At 43.0% G+C, this 20,036-nt stretch overlaps 2 protein-coding genes across 8 annotated transcripts in view; one reads left to right on the top strand and one right to left on the bottom strand.

Annotated features, from left to right (window-relative positions):
* The window catches only part of LARS2 (leucyl-tRNA synthetase 2, mitochondrial), a 159,425-nt gene that overhangs the window by 112,691 nt on the left and 26,698 nt on the right, over positions 1-20,036 (top strand). For all 7 annotated transcript variants that reach the window (XM_082347356.1, XM_082347359.1, XM_082347358.1 and 4 more), the window contains 2 exons: positions 3,765-3,863; positions 6,838-6,975. In XM_082347356.1, coding sequence (XP_082203482.1) covers positions 3,765-3,863; positions 6,838-6,975 — 237 coding nt within the window. The remainder of the gene's footprint in view (positions 1-3,764; positions 3,864-6,837; positions 6,976-20,036) is intronic.
* The window catches only part of LOC309608113 (uncharacterized protein), a gene marked incomplete at its 5' end in the record, with an annotated part of 79,062 nt that continues 59,028 nt past the window's right edge, over positions 3-20,036 (bottom strand). The window contains one exon of the mRNA XM_082347507.1: positions 3-1,623. Within this exon, the coding sequence (XP_082203633.1) occupies positions 1,582-1,623 (42 nt within the window). The 3' untranslated portion in view covers positions 3-1,581. The remainder of the gene's footprint in view (positions 1,624-20,036) is intronic.

Raw genomic sequence — 20,036 nt, 5'->3', positions numbered from 1 at the left:
GGAACCACGTCCCCCAGCTGTGACCATGTCTGGTCCCAGACTTCCAGTTGGCTGGAAAGAATAACGTAGGTCTTAGGTCTTTTGCTACCTTTGAGAGAATGGGCTGGAATCTGGGGCCCAGCCCCTGTGATGAGCGCCCTGTCCTCTCTTCTGAGCTGGTAGAAGCAGCAATGTCAATTCACATCTTCCCCAGAAACAGCTGATCCAACTGGTGGAAAAGCTACACATTTTCATGATAGCTTTGGAAGAGACCACTTTCCTCCATTTTATATTCCAAAGAGCTTCTCAGAGATGAGAGAAAACGCCTCACCGTTTTCCCACACAGTGGCTGTGATAACAGTGGGGATTTTATCACAAGTAGCAGAGTAGTAGCTACGAGGACAAGTATGCTCAGGGGGTCTCATTCTTTAATATACTGAAACATACCGTATCTCATTTCTTCTCAGTTTGGCAGTAGGATTATGTTTTTCTGTTAATTCACTGGCATGTCTCACATGTGTTTTTTATGATACCATTCCAGCTGATTAAACAAATAAATAACAGATGCCAAGCTGTAATATTTCCCTTCTTCCTTCTATGGAAAAGCCATTTTCCTCTGCCTTATAGATCATGATGGGGTTGTTTTAAAATAACTTAGTCCTCTTCTTAGTATCTCTAGGTCAATAATTAGGTAACCATATAGTGCAAGTGCATGGCTCAGAATGGGGAGTCAGACAGTAATGGCTTCAAGTCCTGGCCCTGCCTCTTCCCTAGCTGTGTGGTCTTGGGAAAGTCACTTAACCTCTCTGAGCTGTGATTCCCTTATCGGGAGCTAAAATAACCCCCTTGAAGGGATTTCAGAAGACGAGAATTAATGCATGTAACTCTGCAGAGTGACACCTAGCAGACACTCTGTAACTGGAAATGTTAGTGCCATCCTGCCCAGGCCTGCCAACAGTCCACCCAGGTCCTCACCCAGGCGGTTCTGAGGTTTGAGATGGGGCTTGCAGTCAGGAACATAGGAAGCTCTGGGCCATTTTAGGGTATCACCCTCTTTGTTGATAAACAGTGACAAAGGGTTTCCCTTCCGGAGACATCAGCAGCCTTCAGCCCACCAGTTGTGGCAGCCCAGGACGTTGGTGGTGGGGATAAGGTTTCCTACCTTGGCTGCAGATTCCTGGAGGGCAGAGCCCAGGCCTTGGTCTTGGTCAAGTCTCCCTGATGATTCTAATGAGCACGCAGGGCTGAGAGCCACTGAGCCCATGTGGCCAAGCGGGACAGCATGGTGGTAAGCACCACAGGCACGAGTCCAGCAAAGGTGGATTCCTTACCCTTGAGCTCCAAGACCTTGGGCAGATTTCTTAACCTCTCGGAACCCTAGTCACTCAACTGCAAAATGGGGACATGAGTAGTGTCTACCTCATAATCCCCAGGGTTACTAGGGATTAAATGAGATAATGCCCGTGAAGCATTTAGTATCTGCCACCCAGTGTTAGTATTATTACTATTGGAGCTAATAATGGTAATAACGTTGTCACCATCACCATCATCTCTCCATCCCACTTACCAAGTAGCCTCTTCCGTGTAGTCCAGCTTTTAGTGTCAGCAGGAAAACATGTTGGTTGTCTTCAAGTCCAACATGACCTTTAAAAAGAAAATCAGCATGGCAAATTTTAGTCAGATATTAGTCCTTTTATCAGTTGAATCCTGCATTTTCTTCCTAACTTGTATGGGTGCCCTAATGGTGAGGAAGAAGTAACAGTTATCTTCTAATTATTTCCCAAAATAGTATATGTTCTGGTTGATTGCCTTCCAAATAAAAAGACCTGGATTTTATTTATTTATTAAATTATTTTATTATTTTTTGGGGGTGGGGTGCGTTGGGTCTTTGTTGCTGCGTGCGGGCTTTCTCTAGTTGCAGTGTGTGGAGGCTACCCTTCGTTGTGGTGTGCGGGCTTCTCATTGTGGTGGCTTCTCCTGTTGCGGAGCATGGGCTCTAGGCACATGGGCTTCAGTAGTTGCGGCTCACAGGCTCTAGAGCACAGGCTCAGTAGTTGCGGCACATGGGCTTAGTTGCTCCGCGGCATGTGGGATCTTCCCGGATCAGGGATCGAACCCATGTTCCCTGCTTTGGCAGGTGGATTCTTAACCACTGCGCCACCAGGGAAGTCCCCTGGCTTTCATTTAGAGATGCACTGTAGGAAACAGGATTAGGGCTCCCTTGGGGCTCTCTCCGATAAGCTCCTACCCCAGGGACCACCACTCTTCCCAGTGGGAGGCCCCCTGACTGAAATGAGGAGGCCCCTGGGAGCCCAGAGCCCTGCCAGATCTGGGCTCCTGTGCTCTCTGCTGAGCCACTTCCATTTAATGAGCAGAAGATGGGGAGTGGCTGTTTCCTCCAATAATATTCGGAAAGCCAGTATGAACTGCGTCACAGATGCAACATATAAAGGCAACCCTTCTTTTATTTTTAAATTAAAAACAGACTCAAGCCCTTGCGTGCTAAATTAGCAGAGGATTCATCAGTTCCTCTTGGGGTTCCTCATCCCCCTCCTCAAATTCTCCAAGAACCCCCAAGGACCCATACTGCCAAAAGGGCAGCATTTGGAGAGGTGGTTGGTCCCACTTCCATGCCTCAGAAGGGAGAGCCTGGAGTCTGAGCCATGTTCTCCTGCTGTGGCTTCTCACGGCCACAAAGGGTCCCTGCTAATAGCTGTCGGTAGCTGGCTCACCCCATCCACTGCTGTTCCATGTCTTTGGGGGGTCTTCAAGGAAGCCAAGCACCCTCCTTGGCCAGGCTTGGCTCAGGGTACCCTCTTTTGGCTTCCCAGAAGTTGTGGCTTTTGGCCTCAATCCCACAGGGCCATCACCCTACCAACATGTTTCAAAATTGGTTCAGCAGTTGGGTCCTTGTGGAACCTTAGTCCTCCCCAGGCATCTCTGCATGCCTAGGATGAGGATTGCTTTTTCTTTTCAACCCTTTACACACCAAGCATCTCACTTCATTCACTTTCTTGAACAGTGGGGCTATCTTCACCCTTCTATAAGGAAGCTTCCTTTAGGCAGTGGTGTGTTGGTAAGTGTGTACTAAATAGCTCTCTGGAGGGGAGCTTCTGATTTGTAGTGTTAGCCCATTTCTGTGGTATAGGTACTTCCACCAAGGGCTAATTTCAGACTACCAACTTGGCATCATTTGTCCCAGAGTTGGGAAGCGATCCCAACAGTTAATCCGCACAAGCTGGTATGAGGTGGCTCCAGCATACCTCTGCCTTTGGGCTCCCAAGGTGATTTATCTTCCTGAGGTCACCCCTTGTGGATTTCTGCTCCCCTTACCCAAGAGACAGAGATAGAAAAAACCCCAAGTTCATTTTTCAGCATAGTATGTCACTACATTTGGTTTTCAGCTTTTCTTCATAAACTGATTTGCCTCATAAGCATCATAGAGTAGGCATTGGCTGAAGGCAGTCTTGATATGCCTGAAAGAAAAGTGAATGCAGTAAAGAGACAAGATTCCTGTTAGATATTCTACCATGTTAAATTCAGAGAAGTACAGAATAGTGCTTTTAATTGTTGAAGATTTAAATGTTTATTTTGTAAGTTTCTTTAAAACATCATGTACTCTGCAGTACAAAGAGAGTCCATACTGTGAATTATCTTTTCATGATGGGGCATTGTTCTTATGACATTTTAAATTCATAATGATTATCATAGCTTTCTCAAAAGCTGGTGGAAAATGCATTAATATTTAAAAAGAAACCAATCGATGAACTTCATTTATTTCTTAGGTGCAAGGGAGCAGCCACGAGAGAGACAGACACGATGGATACCTTTGTTGATTCTGCTTGGTACTACTTCAGATATACCGACCCTCAGAATACTCAGAGGTAAAGAAAGCCCTGCTGAATTCGTGAGCATGTGTCAGTCTAGGTCTTCCAAGAAGCAAACACCAAGATGGAATTCGATGGGCAAGAGATTTATTGGGGCAAGTGCGTCTAGGGAATAAGGAGGTGAGGGAGCAGGAGTTGGCAGGGCGAGCCCTTGACCGTGATGCAGGTCTGACACCTGTGAAAGGAGAGGGCAAAGGTAGGAGGATTGCGTAGGAAGAGCCTCAGACCCCAGTGCAGCTTGAGAAAGTCTCAAGCAGGCTGACGGGAAGCCTCAAGCAAAGCTTGTCCATTAGAGAGTCCCAAGTCAGGAGGAAATGCCTGCTGTGGTCTGCTCCCTCTAGGAGGGCATGGGCTGGCGTGAACACCCACTGACTCCAAAGACAGAAGAGCTGGAAGCTGTTGATCAGTTGTGCTCTTTGAAACAGGCTCTTGTAGGGAGCGTGTTCGATTATTAAATTAGATTCTTCACAGCCAGGTAAGTCCCAGGTACAAGGAAAGTGAAAAACAGAAAAAGGAAGGAAGTGCTAATACCCTCGTTGGCCCTGTGGTGAACTGCATTTATGCAGTTGTAAAGATGTAATGTTATTTACTTAACTGAAAATAATGATGTAACTATTCAGGGAGGATAGGAGGTAGGGAGTGTGAGAGAGCTGAGAAGCATGACTTCTTAGCACATACAGTCGCTAGATAATTTCCAAAATTGACAAACAAACAAAGAGCCTAAACATATTTTTTAATAATTGCCAGAAAATACATCTGAAAGAATTAAAAGTGGCTAAGCGACAGGTGAGGGGTGGGAGGGAAGTTAGTGAAGGAATGGGGCTGGAGACCACTGTTTTAAATTATAAACCTTTTAGTACTATTTGATTTTTTTCAGCTATGTGCATGTGCTTCTTTGACAAAAATAAATAAATAAGGGAAAGAGAGCAGTAGGTAGATAGGTAAAGAAGGAAATGAGAACAAAAGAAAACTGGTGCAGAGCACAGGAAAACCACAGACACTGTGCTTCAAAGACCTTGCCAGCTTGCTCTTGTCCGTGGGAGAACAATTATACTGAAACCCCATAGTCCACGTATGAAAATGCCCCATTTTCTTCGTTGGTTGTAAGATAATATATTTCCAGGGAGACAGGCGCTCCTGCCTGCCCTGCAGTCCTGCGAATCTGTGATTTGAATTGAGGCTGTGCAGGAAGAGCAGGATCCGGAGTAAACAGCAGCCGGCAGAGGCAAGAAGGGATACAGGGCGACTGCTGTGGCTGGGAACCACCAGGGCAGCCCCGGCTAACCCACAGAGGGGCCCCTCTTCTGGGTCTTCCTTCTAGAAGGGGCTTTTGGTGACTTCCAGTTAGGAAGAGCTGCCTTAGAATGCAAGGGAAATCAGGCTCTCCACCTCTCAGAATGCTTCAAGGGAAAACCTTCTTACAGATGATAGACTCCAACTTAATGATGGAACCCTTAACTGGTGAGAGGTATGTCCCGAGACCTTCACAGCCCCCAGTTTGGGAATACCACGTATCACATCATTTCCCTCGTAAAATGCTGTTGTTTATTTCCATGCTGGCTTGCATTCTCACTAGGTGGTTTCCAGGAAAGATCATAGATCCCAGCTATAGCTACCTTCAACATCTCACTCCTCAATTTATTTCAAACTTACTTTCAGGCCAAGTACCATCCTTGACTTCCCTTGCTTTTCTGTCACCTGCATGAGCAGTTAGATTTCTCTGGGGAAGCATTTTTCACAAAGAAACATTATTTAAAATTTTACCAGAATTCTGGCATAGTGACTGGAGGAGAGAAAACCAAGCTGCATTAAGATGCAGACACATGGTGTTTGGCCAGGCCCACCTGCTGAGCGCCAGGGAAAAAAGTACCTTGAGGTGTGGGGAAGAGAATTCACATATATATGAAACCATGGAGTGCACACACACACACACACACACACACACACACACGGTGTATACACACACACAGAGTGTACACACACACACACACACACACACCCTCCCCCAGAAAATAAAGTGAGTGGCATTTCTTTTCCTCCCTAGCATCCATTAGGACTAGGAAATGATGCTTCCAGTGAAGAAGCCTTTCTGTTAGGACCTCTGTTGACTAAAAAGTATCTATTAGGTGACAGAGACTTAGGCTATTTCATGTTAATTACTCCAAGTATGCTCAGTGCATTCAGGAAGCATATGCAGGCTCTTGCTGACGATCTGCATTTTGAGGCTGCTTTAAAAATAAGATTGAATTTCTGTTTTATTTATTTATTTACTTTTTGGTTTATAAAATGTAATTTTATTTTATGTTACTCTGCTGTTACATAGGGCATACATAACATTTTCACAAGGCTTTTTTGGGACTACAGTCGATGATTATTAGCAACGTACAATAGTGGTCCAACTCTAACAATCACTAGACAAACTGGACACCCTCTCACAGGTGCACAAATCTGCATGGAAAAGTACTAATTTTAGACTTGGACTTGTGTACTTTATTTCCCCTTTCTAGTGTATTAAGAAATGACATGCATGTGTCATGAGAGTGAGACTGTCTGCATGAGAGTCTCCATTGTACATGCCATATTGCCCTCTATTGGTAAGAACTCAAAAATCTTGATTGTCTATGGTAATAAAAATTAAAATAAATCCAGATAGTCAAATATGCATTGTACAGAAATATCCTTTTTGCTGGTATGTTTTCCTTTTGTCCTCATTATATATGAAAATCACATTTGTTAAAATATGTCAATAATGGCTTCTGAAACAGTTTTTATAAATTTCATAAATTAACACTGCTCTGACATTTTTCTCCTTTGTTACATAAGCTTCTCTCATTATATTTTAAAAAGAAAATCACTGTTTTTCTCTGACATAATTTATTTCAGGGAATATGCAAATTATGATTGGTCTAATTTATGCAATTGTGACAAAGCAGGGTTTTTTTTTATAAATGACCATCTCTCTTCCTCCCAGCCCTTTCAGCACAGCGTTGGCAGATTACTGGATGCCTGTGGATGTGTACATTGGAGGGAAAGAACATGCTGTCATGCACTTGTTCTATGCAAGATTCTTTAGTCATTTTTGCCATGATCAAAAAATGGTCAAACACAGGTGAGCATTTATACTGCTTTGCAAAAGAATTCAGTTCCTTGAACAGCAACTGAAGGCAGGTGTTGGTTCTTCTGAAGCAAGGTAAATATATGTGGCAGAAGAACTCTATTTTTCAAGCATACTTTAGAGGTCACTGTCAGCCTTAACCACTGGAAGTCCATTTATGTTGCTTAGTCAGTTCTAGCCCGTGGTGTCTGCCTGCTTGCGTAGGATCTTCCCTTCAGCTTTTCTCTGTTGAACTGAGTTAAGTAGTTGAGATTTTCACTTGTGAGGCAGAGAAGAGCAGTTCATAATGTCACACAGCTTTTTATAGCTTCTCATGTGAGGTCATGTTTATCATCTGGTCCCTTGGTGTAAGCTCTGTTTCCAAGCTTGACTGAATCCTGTCTCAATATGTCATTCTGATAAAATGGATTAAAAGCTAGGGAATCACATTGTAAATCCATTGATAAATTCTTTTCTTGTTGGTCTATAATATATTCCCCATCATGTTCAGAAAGATGTGTGTGTGTGCTTTTTTCCCATGAAATATATCATATATATGTATATATAATATATACATAATGTATTATATAATGTGTATTTAATGTATTATACAATTTAAAATATAAAAAATAAATGAACATCCATGCACCCCCTCCTAAGATTAGGATGTAGAGTATTCCAGGTCCCTTAGAATACCCAGGGTGCCCTCACTAATCAGATCATCCCCCTTCCTACACCACCCACCCCTCCCCCATACAGTCCCTATCCTGAATCTTGAATTATTCATTTTCTTGCTTTTCTTAAATGTATTACTTCTTTATATATTTTTAAACAATATGTGTTGTTTAGTTTTCTGTGTTTGAACTTTGTATAAGTAGAATCATATTTCACGTATTCTCTCTTGCTTCTCTTGCTCAGCATTTTTGGGGATTCATCCATGTTGCTGCATGGAGTTATGTTTCATTCGTGATTCTCTGCTATCTGGTATTCCATTACATGGAATGGAATTTCTAATACAGAGCTCAGTTTATGTCCATACCACCATTAACAGTCCTTGGGCTGTTTTGTGCAATTAAGAACAAAACTGCCATAAGCATCCCGGTACGTTTCCTGACATACGCGTGTTAGCAGTTCTCTAGGATGTGTACCTGGAGTAAGATTAGGGTAACCACATGTTCAGCTTCACTAAGAAATGCCAGACCGTTTTCCAAATTGGTTATATAAACCTACACTGGCACCAACAGAGGTGAGGGTCCTATCACTCAAGATCTTCATCATTACAACATATAGTACAGCCGTCCCTGTGTATCTGTGGGGGATGGGTTCCAGGACCCGCCACAGATACCAAAATCTGTAGATGCACAGTTCTCATAGTAGGCCCTCCTTATCCGTGGGTTCCACATCCTTGGATTCAACCAACCTTGGATCATAATCACAGAGGGCTGACTCTATTATCTAACTTTTAAAATTTTGTCAAACTGGTGGTTATATAATGGATCACTTTATGAGTTAAATTTGAATTTAAAGACACTGGTTACTTAATGAAGTTTAGCATATTTTGATTATGTTTATGGACCTCTGTGTTTCCTCTTCTGTTAAATCCCTATTTGTGTCCTTTACCCTTATTTCTTCTGGGTTGTCTTTTATCAATTGTAGGAGTTCTATAAATATTCTGGATGCTAATCCTTTATCAGCTATATGAATTGCCATATTTTTTCCCCGTTTTTGGCTTTTCTTATTTTTATGGTGTCTATTGATGAACAGAAACTTTTTTTTTTTTAATGATTGTTGTGCTCTTTTATTTTTTTTTCATGTCACACATGGATTCATATGTTTTTTTATATCTTTATTGGAGTATAACTGCTTTACAATGTTGTTAGTTTCTTCTGTACAACAAAGTGAATCAGCTATATGTATACATATATCCCCGTATGCCCTCCCTCTTGAGCCTCCCTCCCACCCTCCCTATCCCACCCCTCTAGGTCGTCACAGAGCATCGAGCTGATTTCCCTGTGCTATGCAGCAGTTTCCCACTAGCCATGCATTTTACATTTAGTAGTGTATATATGACAGTGCTACTCTCTCACTTCGTACCAGCTCCCCACCAGCCGCAGTCCTCAAGTCCGTTCTCTACATCTGTGTCTTTATTCCTGCCCTGCCACTAGTGATGAACAGAAACTCTTAATTTAATGTAGTAAATTTTAATAATCTTTTCCTTTATGGCTATTGCTTTTAGTGTCTCAGTTCCTTTAATGGAACAGTCCATCCATTTCCCCACTGATCTGCAGTGCCCTCTCCATTATAAATCCAGTTTTCATACATATGCAAGGGCCTATTTATAGGGTCTTTATTTTGTCCATTAGTCTATTTGTTTTTTGCTGTGCTAATTAGTTACTGGCATTGTTATTTTAATTTTACAAGTCTCAGTATCCAGTAAGGGAAGTCCTCCTACTTTGTTCTTTTACTTTAGGAGTATCTTGACTATAATTGGACCTTTGTTCTTCCATATAAATTTCAGATTTAGCTTGTCAAATTCCACAGAGTTTATCTATTGGGAGTTCAACTGTGATTGCATTGGATCAACATACTTACTAATATCTTTTCTCACTCTTCCTTCTTGCATCTCTGACTTTAACATCTGAAATCATTTCCCTTTTATCTGAAATATATACTCTCCCTTATACTGAAATATATCTTATGTTTTTTAGTGAAGGTCCATCTATTAGTTATTATTTATCTAAAAATACATTTATTTCAACCTCATTTCTTAGAGTTTGCCAGCTCAATAACACATTTAAAACATTTTATACACGTTTTATATCTTATCTGACTTTTTCACTTGTTTTTCATCAGGACAATGATTCAGGCTCTCTTGTCTTCCATACCGCCTGGAGCATGGTTCCTGGGATTTTTTTTCAGTTTTTGCTGTGTTTTGTTTTTTTAATACAACAACCTTTAGAATATTTTTTAATTGCAGAGAAGAAAAGGGAGGAAAAATCTGGTTATCTCCTTGTGCAGATAACTTCATGTTAACAATTAAAAAATTAAATAATGAAAAAGTAATACGTCTAAGGTTAAAATTTAAAAATTTAACAGCACAGAAAGTAAACATTGAAATCTCCCTCCCTGCATCCCACCCTCTACCCATCTCCTCAACCTGTTAAGTTTCTTTTGATTTCTTCCAGAAAAATATTTTGCATATCTCCATATTTCTATTGATATACTCATTTTTAAATGTTACATATATTATATATATATATATATGCCTTTTGCATTTTTGATATAATATATTTCAGTTGTCGTTCTACATCAGCATTTACAAATGCACAGTATTCTGTCATATGGATATATCATAATTTATTTAAGCAGTCACCTAATTTTCTAATTGCTATTAAAAAAAAGAAAAAGTCCAATGATGCTCTTTATCTATATTCTTAGCAGGCATTTGGGATCATATCTGTAGGTTCAAGTCCTGACACTGGAGAATGCTGGGTCAAAGGATATGTATTTTTAAATTTTTGATCCTTAAAAAATATATTACTTTTAGAACCTCTGTAATGCAGACTAAAATCCAGTTTCATTAAAATGAAGTAGCTTGAAAGCTCCCTCCCTTTTCACCTCAGACCTGCTCCCTCATTCTGTGCATGCATACATGGATTAAAAGTCTACAGAAGGCTAATTTAGGATATAAATTAAATGCTTAAAATAATTTTTTCTCATTAGTCCCAGAGACCTTCATGTGTAAAAATTAACCCATCTGCACCAGAAGGACACTAAACACATTAACAGTGTTAATCTTCAGAGAAATAAATTACAGTCATCCCTTGGTATCCATAGGGGATTAGTTCCAGGACCCCCGAAGATACCAAAATCTGAGGATGCTCAAATCCTTCATACCAAATGGTGTAGTATTTGCATATAACTTACACTCATTCTCCTGAATGTTTTAAGTCATTTCTAGATAACTTATAATACCTAATACAACGTAAATGCTATGTAAATAGTTGCCTGGGTGCACCAAATTCAAGTTTTGCTTTTGGGAAGTTTCTGAAATTTTTCTTTTTTTCGAATATTTTTGATCTGCGGTTTGTTGAATCCACGAGTGTGGAACCCACAGATAAAGAGGGCTGACTGTAGTTAAAATGTTTGTAACTTGGATTATAGAATTTACCATTCTGCCTTGCGTTTCTTCTCTATGGAAACTTCTTTACCTCACTAGGTAAAGATTACCCTGGAGGATGGAAACCGTGTTCTGTTACTATCACAGTCTCATGGACATTATATATTCTCAGTGAATATTTGTTTAAATAAGTTGAGTTTAACCCCTTGATATAAACAGATAAAAGTTTATGTTGTTCAAAGGAAATGTTCTTCTTGGGATCGGGAGAGTTGGATAGAGAGAGGTTAAGTTCAAAGACCAAACACAACATGAGAAATATTTCCCTCTCATGTAGGTCTAGAAACAAAGACCATAAATGGCTTCTGGCTCCTTAACAGTAGGGCACATTTCTCAGCTTTGGAACAATTATTTGTAGAAGTAATGAATGAGTAAATAAATTATTCAATGACTCACTAATTTAAGATGTAGGACAGGCCCTGGCTACTTTTCTGATTTCTTTACAGTGTTTTAAAACTATAGTCAAGGAGGAAAAATGTTTGTAGCATTCCGACATAATTTAAAATACAGGTTTGGATGTGACTTGTTTCTGTTCAGATAAATTTCTAATTTGCAAAGCCTCGAGGGACACCTGGTATTTGCCTTACCATCAACTTTAAGGGACAGCTGTATGGTATAAATGGAAATATACCTAGGCAATATATTTTTTTAATTCTTGACAAGATGGTACGTTCTATTCCATGCCCTCCCACTCCCCAAAAAGAGGGAGATTTATTTTAAGTACTTAGAAGGCTGACTTTTTTGAGGAAGGTGCAGAAAGTCATCTTATCTCTGTTTCTCAGCACAGTTGTCAGAATTACTCCTGTTAAATTACATCAGGGCAACAATAGCCTCTGAAAACTATTTCTGAGTGTTACCTGTTTATCAGAGGTGTTTTGGTAAACCACTTGGCCTCAAATGAAACGAAAATCATCTACTTTCTGTGATGAGTAATTCAGAACTCTCTGATTAAACATTTTTTAAAGCCTCCAAACAATTTTATCAAGCTGGCCTAGGAGGAAATTTTGAAACCTGTCAACCATGTGTGTATTTCTCTCTGTTTATTAGCTATTTTTCCTGAAATGTGTATAAGTTGGAATTTCATGTCCATTTCCGTATTCTTTTTGATTAGTGTTGTCATTTCAGGAGGGATTTGAGACTACAACTGTTCACTTTTGTTTTCATTTCTCAGCCATGTGGCCACTGTCTCAAGTAGTAGCTCTGGACTGGGAGTCCAAAAAAACCTCTGTCCCATGATCACGTGGGCCTGTCATTAGCGGTGTGGACAAGAGACCTAACCCCTTTGGTTCTCAGTGGCCTCGTAGGTTAGGGATTCAGTCACCTCTGAGCACCCTTTTCACTCTATGATTCTGGTTAAATGTCTATAAATATCAATATAAAAGTAAAGGTTTATGTGGATTTAATAATCTTCCTAGTTCCTAAAAGAGCCCTGGCCCTTTCTTTCATCACTTGTACATTTAGGTCTGCAGTTTGAACTTTCAGAAGGTCTCTTTACCCTTTATGAGAAACTGGCCTATGGGTTGGGTATGCCATCACATGGGACAGCGAGTGCCTTTATTGTGTGTCTGAAACACCAAGTTAATGATTTTTTTTTTTAATAAATTTATTTACTTATTTATTTTTGGCTGCCTTGGGTCTTCGTTGCTGCACGTGGGCTTTCTCTAGTTGCGGTGAGCGGGGGCTACTCCTCGTTGCGGTGCGCGGGTTTCTCATTGCGGTGGCTTCTCTTGTTGCGGAGCATGGGCTCTAGGCACGTGGGCTTCAGTAGTTGTGGCTCGCGGGCTGTAGAGCACAGGCTCAGTAGTTGTGGCACACGGGCTTAGTTGCTCCGCGGCATGTGGGATCTTCCCGGAGCAGGGCTCGAACCTGTGTCCCCTGCATTGGCAGGCAGATTCTTAACCACTGTGCCACCAGGGAAGCCCCAGGTTAATGATTAAGCTGGAATTGATGTCAACAGGAAATTTGCAAAAGGAGAAATACAAGTGATCAATAAACATACTACAAAATGTTTAGCTCGCTGGCAGCAAAAGGAATACAAAATAAACAGCAGTGAGGTACTGTTTTCCATATAGCATCCCAATGAGAGCAGCTCTCTCATATACTACAAGGCAATTGCCAACAGGCTTCATGAAAAGCATTTTGGCAGTATATAGTGAGAGCTTTAAAAATAGTCAGACTTTTGGATACTATTTGCACTTCTAGAAATCTATCCTAAAGAAATAATCAGAAATGCAAACTTATACAGCAAAGTGTTCCTGTAAGTATTACTTCAAGTAGCTAAATACCCCGAACCTAAATGCCCCAAAATGCTGAGAAAGGGCAAAGTATACCCCATCTGTATGGAGGATTCTTGTACAACTCTTTAAAATAATATTACAAAGAATGTTGAATAACATGGAGAAATACATCTGAAGTAATGAGAAGTGAAAAAAGCAAGATAGAAAATTGTAGATAGTTTGATTATCTCTGTCTTTATATGTACACACATACCAATACACATACACAAAGCAAGAGAAAAGACTAGAAAAAATTATGTCAGCATGCTAACACTATTTTTCTCTGGATGGTGAGCTTATTGATGATTTTATTATTTTTTAATGGATTTTTTCCAGCTGTTATACAATGATTATGTAACTTTATAACAGAAAATAAAGTGAAGTCATTTACAGTTTATATTCTGAAGCAGGGAAGTGCACTGGGCCTGCCAGTGTGACTTGTGAGTGTGAGGTTGGCACCAGCCTTGGCTGCTCGTCACCAGGATGCTGGGAGGCACAGAGGGGCACGCTCGGTGGGGGTGCGTGTCTCTGCTCCTCTCCACTGAACTGGGGTCAGGAAGCCTTTTCTCCCCCTTTGTGAGAGACAGCTGTAACGCGGAATCTTGTCAGTTTTTGTTCTCGCTCTTTCATACAACTCAGACACTAAATTCCCTGAATCGACTTTCTCCCTGCAGTTCGCAAACAACAATGAGTGGGGTGGCGTGGGAAGCTGCTGCTCCCGTGCTAACAGCCACCTGCTGACCACTGAGAGCTCAGCAGGCCCCCATCCATGGTCCGGGGAACTTTTTCTGATCACACCAGAAATGGAGCTATTGGGAAAAGGCAAAGGAAGAGAAGAAAAGCCTTACTTGAGTCTCGCTGTAATGCTAAGGCTTCCTTCCATGCCCCTGGCTAGCTGCTAGGAAATGGAAACCGTGATATTTTAAGATGAGCCATGTCTTGATACTTAGAAACGGGCTAATTATGTGAACATGATGGTCCTAGACTCAGGGTAGGGACGAAGAGCAAGGTGAACTTAGTCTGAAAAATCCCAGTTAGAGACTATTTTCAGAGATCCATGGCTTTCTGTTTTCTTTTTTCCAGATCTATAGTAGCTGCCTGACCAGGCAGGAGAGTGGGTAGCAGGCTCTCCAGGTCTTCTTAAGTAGGGAAATGTCATCTGCAGTGACTAGTTAGGGCTCTGATGGATCCTGAGATTCTTTTAGCCCATCTTGTTTAATGCATTCCTTTGTGCAGTGAGTTTTACAAGGGTGCTTAAAATAGCTTATCTATGTTCTGAAATTCCTTGTTAATCCTAAGAATTAGTAACCTTCCTCCCTCCCTCCCTTCCTCACACCCACCCTCCCTTCCTTCCTTCTTTCCTTCCTTGAACAAAGGTGCCTTTCAATGACCAGCAGGTATTCATTGTAATTTCTGAATTAGTACAGTCCAAACTATCAAGGAAACAGTGAAGATTCCATCCCTTTTCATCATTCTGATTGCATATAGCTGTGCTGCGGTACAAACAAAGGTAATCGATCTCTAGGGGTGGTATTGAAGGAGTGAGAAGAAAGCTGACTCAGCAAAGAGCACAAATTTGTATTCATGAAAGTGAAACCATCTAGGCCTTCCTCAAGGCAGATGCCCTGCAGAACGCCTCCACCTTTAATGGCTTCAGAGTCAGATGGGGTTTGTTGGTGGTTTAGAGTTGCAGACTTTTCACTTTCTTTTTTTTTTTTCTTGTTTTTAATTTACTTTATTTTAAAAATCACAGAAGTCATGAATATGCATGTATCCTTAGCTTAAAACTTCCCAGTTTTGCTGTTCAGGGAGACACTGCTTTGGGAAAGATCCCCGGCGTTCTCCTTACTTGCTGTCAGTAATAATAAATCCTTCCTTCTCTTGAAAAATAACTAGCTAACTAACTAACTAAATAAATAAATAAATATCACAGAAGGACAAATGCATGTTTAAAAAAATTCAAACAAGATGAAAGTGCATTAATACTGTCCACCCCCCGTTCCCCGGTTTGTGTATTTGTTGTCCAGTTTTCCCTTCAGAGGGAAGCTTGGAGGAGGGCTGTTGAGAAAGGCCCAGGAGCTAGAGTGGGTGGGAGCAGTGACCAGGGAGATGGTGGGCGGGTCCCTGGGGCGTGGCCTGGCTGGACAGGTGTCCCCGGGCTCCTTCGGAGGGGTCTGGGACCCAGGTACATGGCCTGGTCATGTTGGTCCCTTGCGGGCACCAGCAGCGTGACCCACCCAAAGTGGAGGAGGGCGCCACCTGCAAGAGAAAGTGCCGTTTGCACTCCTGACCTTGCTGGACCGCCTCCTGTTACCTTCAAATGGAGGAAAGTAGAAGCTTGGGTGCCCAGGCGTGGCCATCATCTTAACCCAGTGGAGACGTTGTTCCCAGACTTTAAAAACATTCACTCTTCACTTTCTTATAAAGCTCCCTGCTATACACAGTCATTATGATGTGTGAATAACTTGTTTGCTTATACAAGTTTGTTCCCAGGTACCATTTGTTGAATGAATGAATGAATGAACAAATAGGAAATACATTAGTTACATTGTTGTGAATCTGAATAATGAACCTGGCAATGTGGTGTCATCTCTGCTCCAGCAGGACTAGGCTCCAAGTCTAGCAGGGCCCTTGATGTCCCCTTGTCCCCCATTCCCATGTACCGTGCTTCTCTATATCACACTTCATGCCTCCTCCTTGTGGTGGTGGCGGTTTATGAGCATGTCTTGGGCCACTCATTTTACTGTAAGCTCTTTGATTAATTTCAGAGGGCTCTGTGCCCAGTTGTCGCTCAAATACAAATGTGACTCCTCATTCTGGGCTAAACTACACCTGAGGATGGATGGAATAAGAACCAGCTTCCTAGAGCCCTTTGGCCCTGGAAGAGTGGAGGGAGAATCACTGGGGAGTGAGCAGGATTCCAGGACCTGGGAAGCGCCCCTCCCCACTGTGGAATTTCTCTCTCTTTCCCACTTTCACTCCCTGCTGATCTTCCCAAGGGCTTGAAATAGAAAGAGTTTGAAATCTTTGAGGGTGCCTCTCTCTGCAAAAAGGTCCTGGCCCCAGCTGGAAGCCATAGCATCCAGTGCCCACTCTTCATCCCCTTTCTTCCTTCATCTCTTGTCCCCTCCACATTGTCCCCCCCCTGCTGCTGGCAGATTTATTTATTCATTCATTTCAAACCAGTTACATTAATTGAGCATCTACTATGAACTGGGCGCTGGGAGGGGTTTTCACGGCTCCTCCTCTTCCTCCTCCTCCTCCTCCTCCCTTTCAGGAGGAAGACAGGCAGCAATGCAACTCACCTGAATACAGTGACATGTAGTATCCGCCCAATGCTGTCACAGGCACAACACTGGACACACCGAGGAAAAAGCAACTAATTCTGACCAGGAGGGCCTGAGATGCCTTCACAGTGGAGGTGGCATTTGAGTCAAGCCTGGAAGGGGGAGTAGAGTTTTGACAAATGGGCAGTTTTGATAGCACTTCAGGGAACAGTGTGAGTGAGGACATGGAAGCGCATATGGGCAACATGTAGAAAGAGCAAAGGAAGAGAAAAGGGAGGGATAGAAGTCCGACGGCCAAGCCGGCAGTTTGGACTTGATGTGGCAGGAGTTGATCTTCAGATCTGACTGGACTCTCTGTTCCTCCTTCCCAGCTCTGAGAGTGGTCAGGCATTGGTTTGCTTCAGTGATAGCAGACAGGCTGGCTCCCTGAGGGCAGGGATTGATTTGCCCACCATGACATCCCTAATGCCTGGCTCAGTGCCAGAGTCATAGTCAACACTCAATAAATACCTGCCGAATAAATAAATGATAGATTTCACAGGGTAACTCTGCTTTCTGAGGACGTGAAACCAAGAATTCTGAGCCTCGGCCTGAGTCCACCAGGAAGTGCTGCCATGGATCAGTGATGGGGCGGGAGGGGCACTGGGGCAGTCTTGCCATCCCCGCACTAGATGACACCTCCAGCCATCCCTGCAGTGCTTCGGCCCTGGGAGAAGAAGGTAGCCCAGATGAGCCTCAGCTATCAAGTTGTGTCGTTGCTAACTTTTGGGAATTAAGATTTATTCATTTAACTGGCAGGCCTTGTTTTGGGCGTGCTGCTGTGTGAGAAGGGTACGCCTGCCATTCTGGGGAAGGCCTCCAGTGTGGACGCTCCCCTGAGATCCCTCATTCTGAAAGGCTTAGAAGTGGTTTTGAAACAGGCAGAACTGATCTGTGGTGTTAGCAGCCAGGCTGGTGGTGCCCATGGTGGGGAGATGTTGCCTGGAAGTGGGAGGAGGGGGCCTTCAGAAAGTAGGTCACATTCTGATCTTTGACCTGGGTACTGGTTACACAGGTGTGTTTATGTTGTGAAAATTCCTCAAGTTTTACCCGTAGGAATTATATGCTTTTCAGTATGTGTGCTTTACCTCATTTAAAAGTTTACTTTTAAAAGAGAGAGAGAGTTGTAAAAGATGAGGCCTGAGGAGTGCAGCCTTAGGCGGAAAGGCTGGAGTTAGGGTCAAGATTCCGGCAGGTTGCAATTCTGTCCATTCCCAGAAGGGGGCAGCATTGTGCCACTTGATAACCTGCAAGACTGGAGAACGAGCTCCTTGTTTCTGACCCCGCCCCTTCAGGAGGCTTAACGCTACTGATTTTGATCATCCTACTGGTCTTTATCTTTGGGATCCAGATTATTCCCTCCCTCCTTCCATCCCAAAGACATCTTTTTTCTTTCTCTTAAGAGTGACCAAAGCCATGTACTCAAAGTGAGAAAAGACAGGAAAAACCTGGAACTTCCCTGGTGGTGCAGTGGTTGAGAGTCCGCCTGCCAATGCAGGGGACACGGGTTCGATCCCTGGTGGGGAGGATCCCACATGCCGCGGAGCAACTAAGCCTGTGCGCCACACCTGCTGAGCCTGCTCTCTGGGGCTCGCGAGCCATAACTACCAAGCCTGTGTGCTGCAACTACCGAACCCCGTGTACCTAGAGCCCGTGCTCCGCAGTAAGAGAGGCCACCACAATGAGAAGCCCACGCACCGCAACAAAGAGTAGCCCCTGCTCACCACAACTAGAGAAAGCCCACATGCAGCAAAGAAGACCCAAACACAGCCCAAAATAAATAAATAAAGAGTAGTATTTAAAAAAAAAAAAACAGCAAATTCATCCTCCTGCCACTGAGCACAGCAGGGACAAGGTTGCAATCTGTCTCTTTTGTGTTAGGCAGCAGCATGTAAAATTATTTGAGGAAGATTCTTGAAAGATTAGTGCTCAAAAACGTGCATCCTGGGCGTGTGAGAAATCAGCCCCGTCGAGCCACTGATGGCAAGTGAAGGCACCAGTGGGGCTTGGGGAGGCATCCCTTCTGTGTAGAACACTTGTGCAGTTTGCTTTGTAACCAGTCTCTTCATCTGCCCAATGAAACGTAGCCATACGATTTTCTCCTTCTGTTTTAAAACTGTGTTGTATTGTTTCTGTAATGAGGTTAAAATTCAGGTGCCACCTCAAATTGGATGGAAGGCAAAGATGGCTTCAGGAGCTGGCAGCCCCAAACATCCTGTGTCTTCCTCCTTCCATCCCGCCATCCGTCTGTTCATTCGCATTTGTTCATCCATCCATCCATGTTTTGAACATGTTTAAAGAGCCTGTTGTCTGTTGAGTACAGTGCTAAGCACTGGGATAGAGGGAAGGACAAGAGAATGCTCCTTGCCACGGTGTGGGTAGGGCGGGGGGCGGACGGGTATTTATGTTGTAATCACAGTGCAACCTGGTCATGCTCTTCATGGCGGCAGGGTGTGCTGGACGTGGCAGGGCACAAAGGAGGGTTCGGAGCTGCGTGAAGGGGACTGTGTGCAGGGTACAGGGACAGCCACCAGAGAAGGGGATGCCTGAGCTCAGTGGTAAAGGTTGGGTCCAGGTTTCCCCAGGAACCCAGGCTGAGGTGGGCAGTCCTGCTGAATCCTAGGAAGCACGGCACATTCTGGGAATGGCCAAGTGTCCGTGTGACCTCTGTGAGGAGCAGGGGCATCTAGATGTGAGAGGAGAGGCCAGGAAGGTAGATGGGGCTGATGGTAGAGAGAACTGCATGCTTGGTCTGTGGGTACAGTTCCCTGAGCTTCCTGAGGAAAATGCAGATCTGGGTCCTTGGGCATCAAAACCCCAACCTACCCTGGATACGGCTCATGTGGCCCGAGGACACAAGGTTCCCACAGTGTCTATGCCAGTGTTCCTGAGAAACAGGGACCCCAGACACCATTGCTCCCCCTTCAAGGTGCTTCTGTATTAAAATGCATCATGAGATCCAAGTGCATTGTATTTTTAAATCATTTTTCATATCTTCCCATCACTTACATTTTCTGGGAATCTTGCTGGGATGTGGCACAAAAGGATGTCATTCTGCCAGTGGTGACATTGCTGGTAGAATTTCTTGGAGGTGGAAGGAAGGCAGTTTTATGACTCAAAAGAGCTTATTATTAAGATAGATCTTAGAGCCGGAACAATGGGGTGACTATTTTTATGCGTATGCACATGTGAAATTTCTTCCAAATTAACACGGTACCATGCTGGACGGGCCCTGTGCCACTGAATAATTTGACTGAGGCTTCAAAAATACGTGTTACATTTCCATTTGATGTTAAA

This window comes from Balaenoptera borealis, assembly GCF_965194805.1.
Source record: "Balaenoptera borealis genome assembly, chromosome: 12".
Lineage (NCBI taxonomy): Eukaryota > Metazoa > Chordata > Mammalia > Artiodactyla > Balaenopteridae > Balaenoptera > Balaenoptera borealis.
The sequence above is the reverse complement of the archived record's forward strand: the minus strand, read 5'-3'. Positions and strand labels throughout refer to the sequence as shown.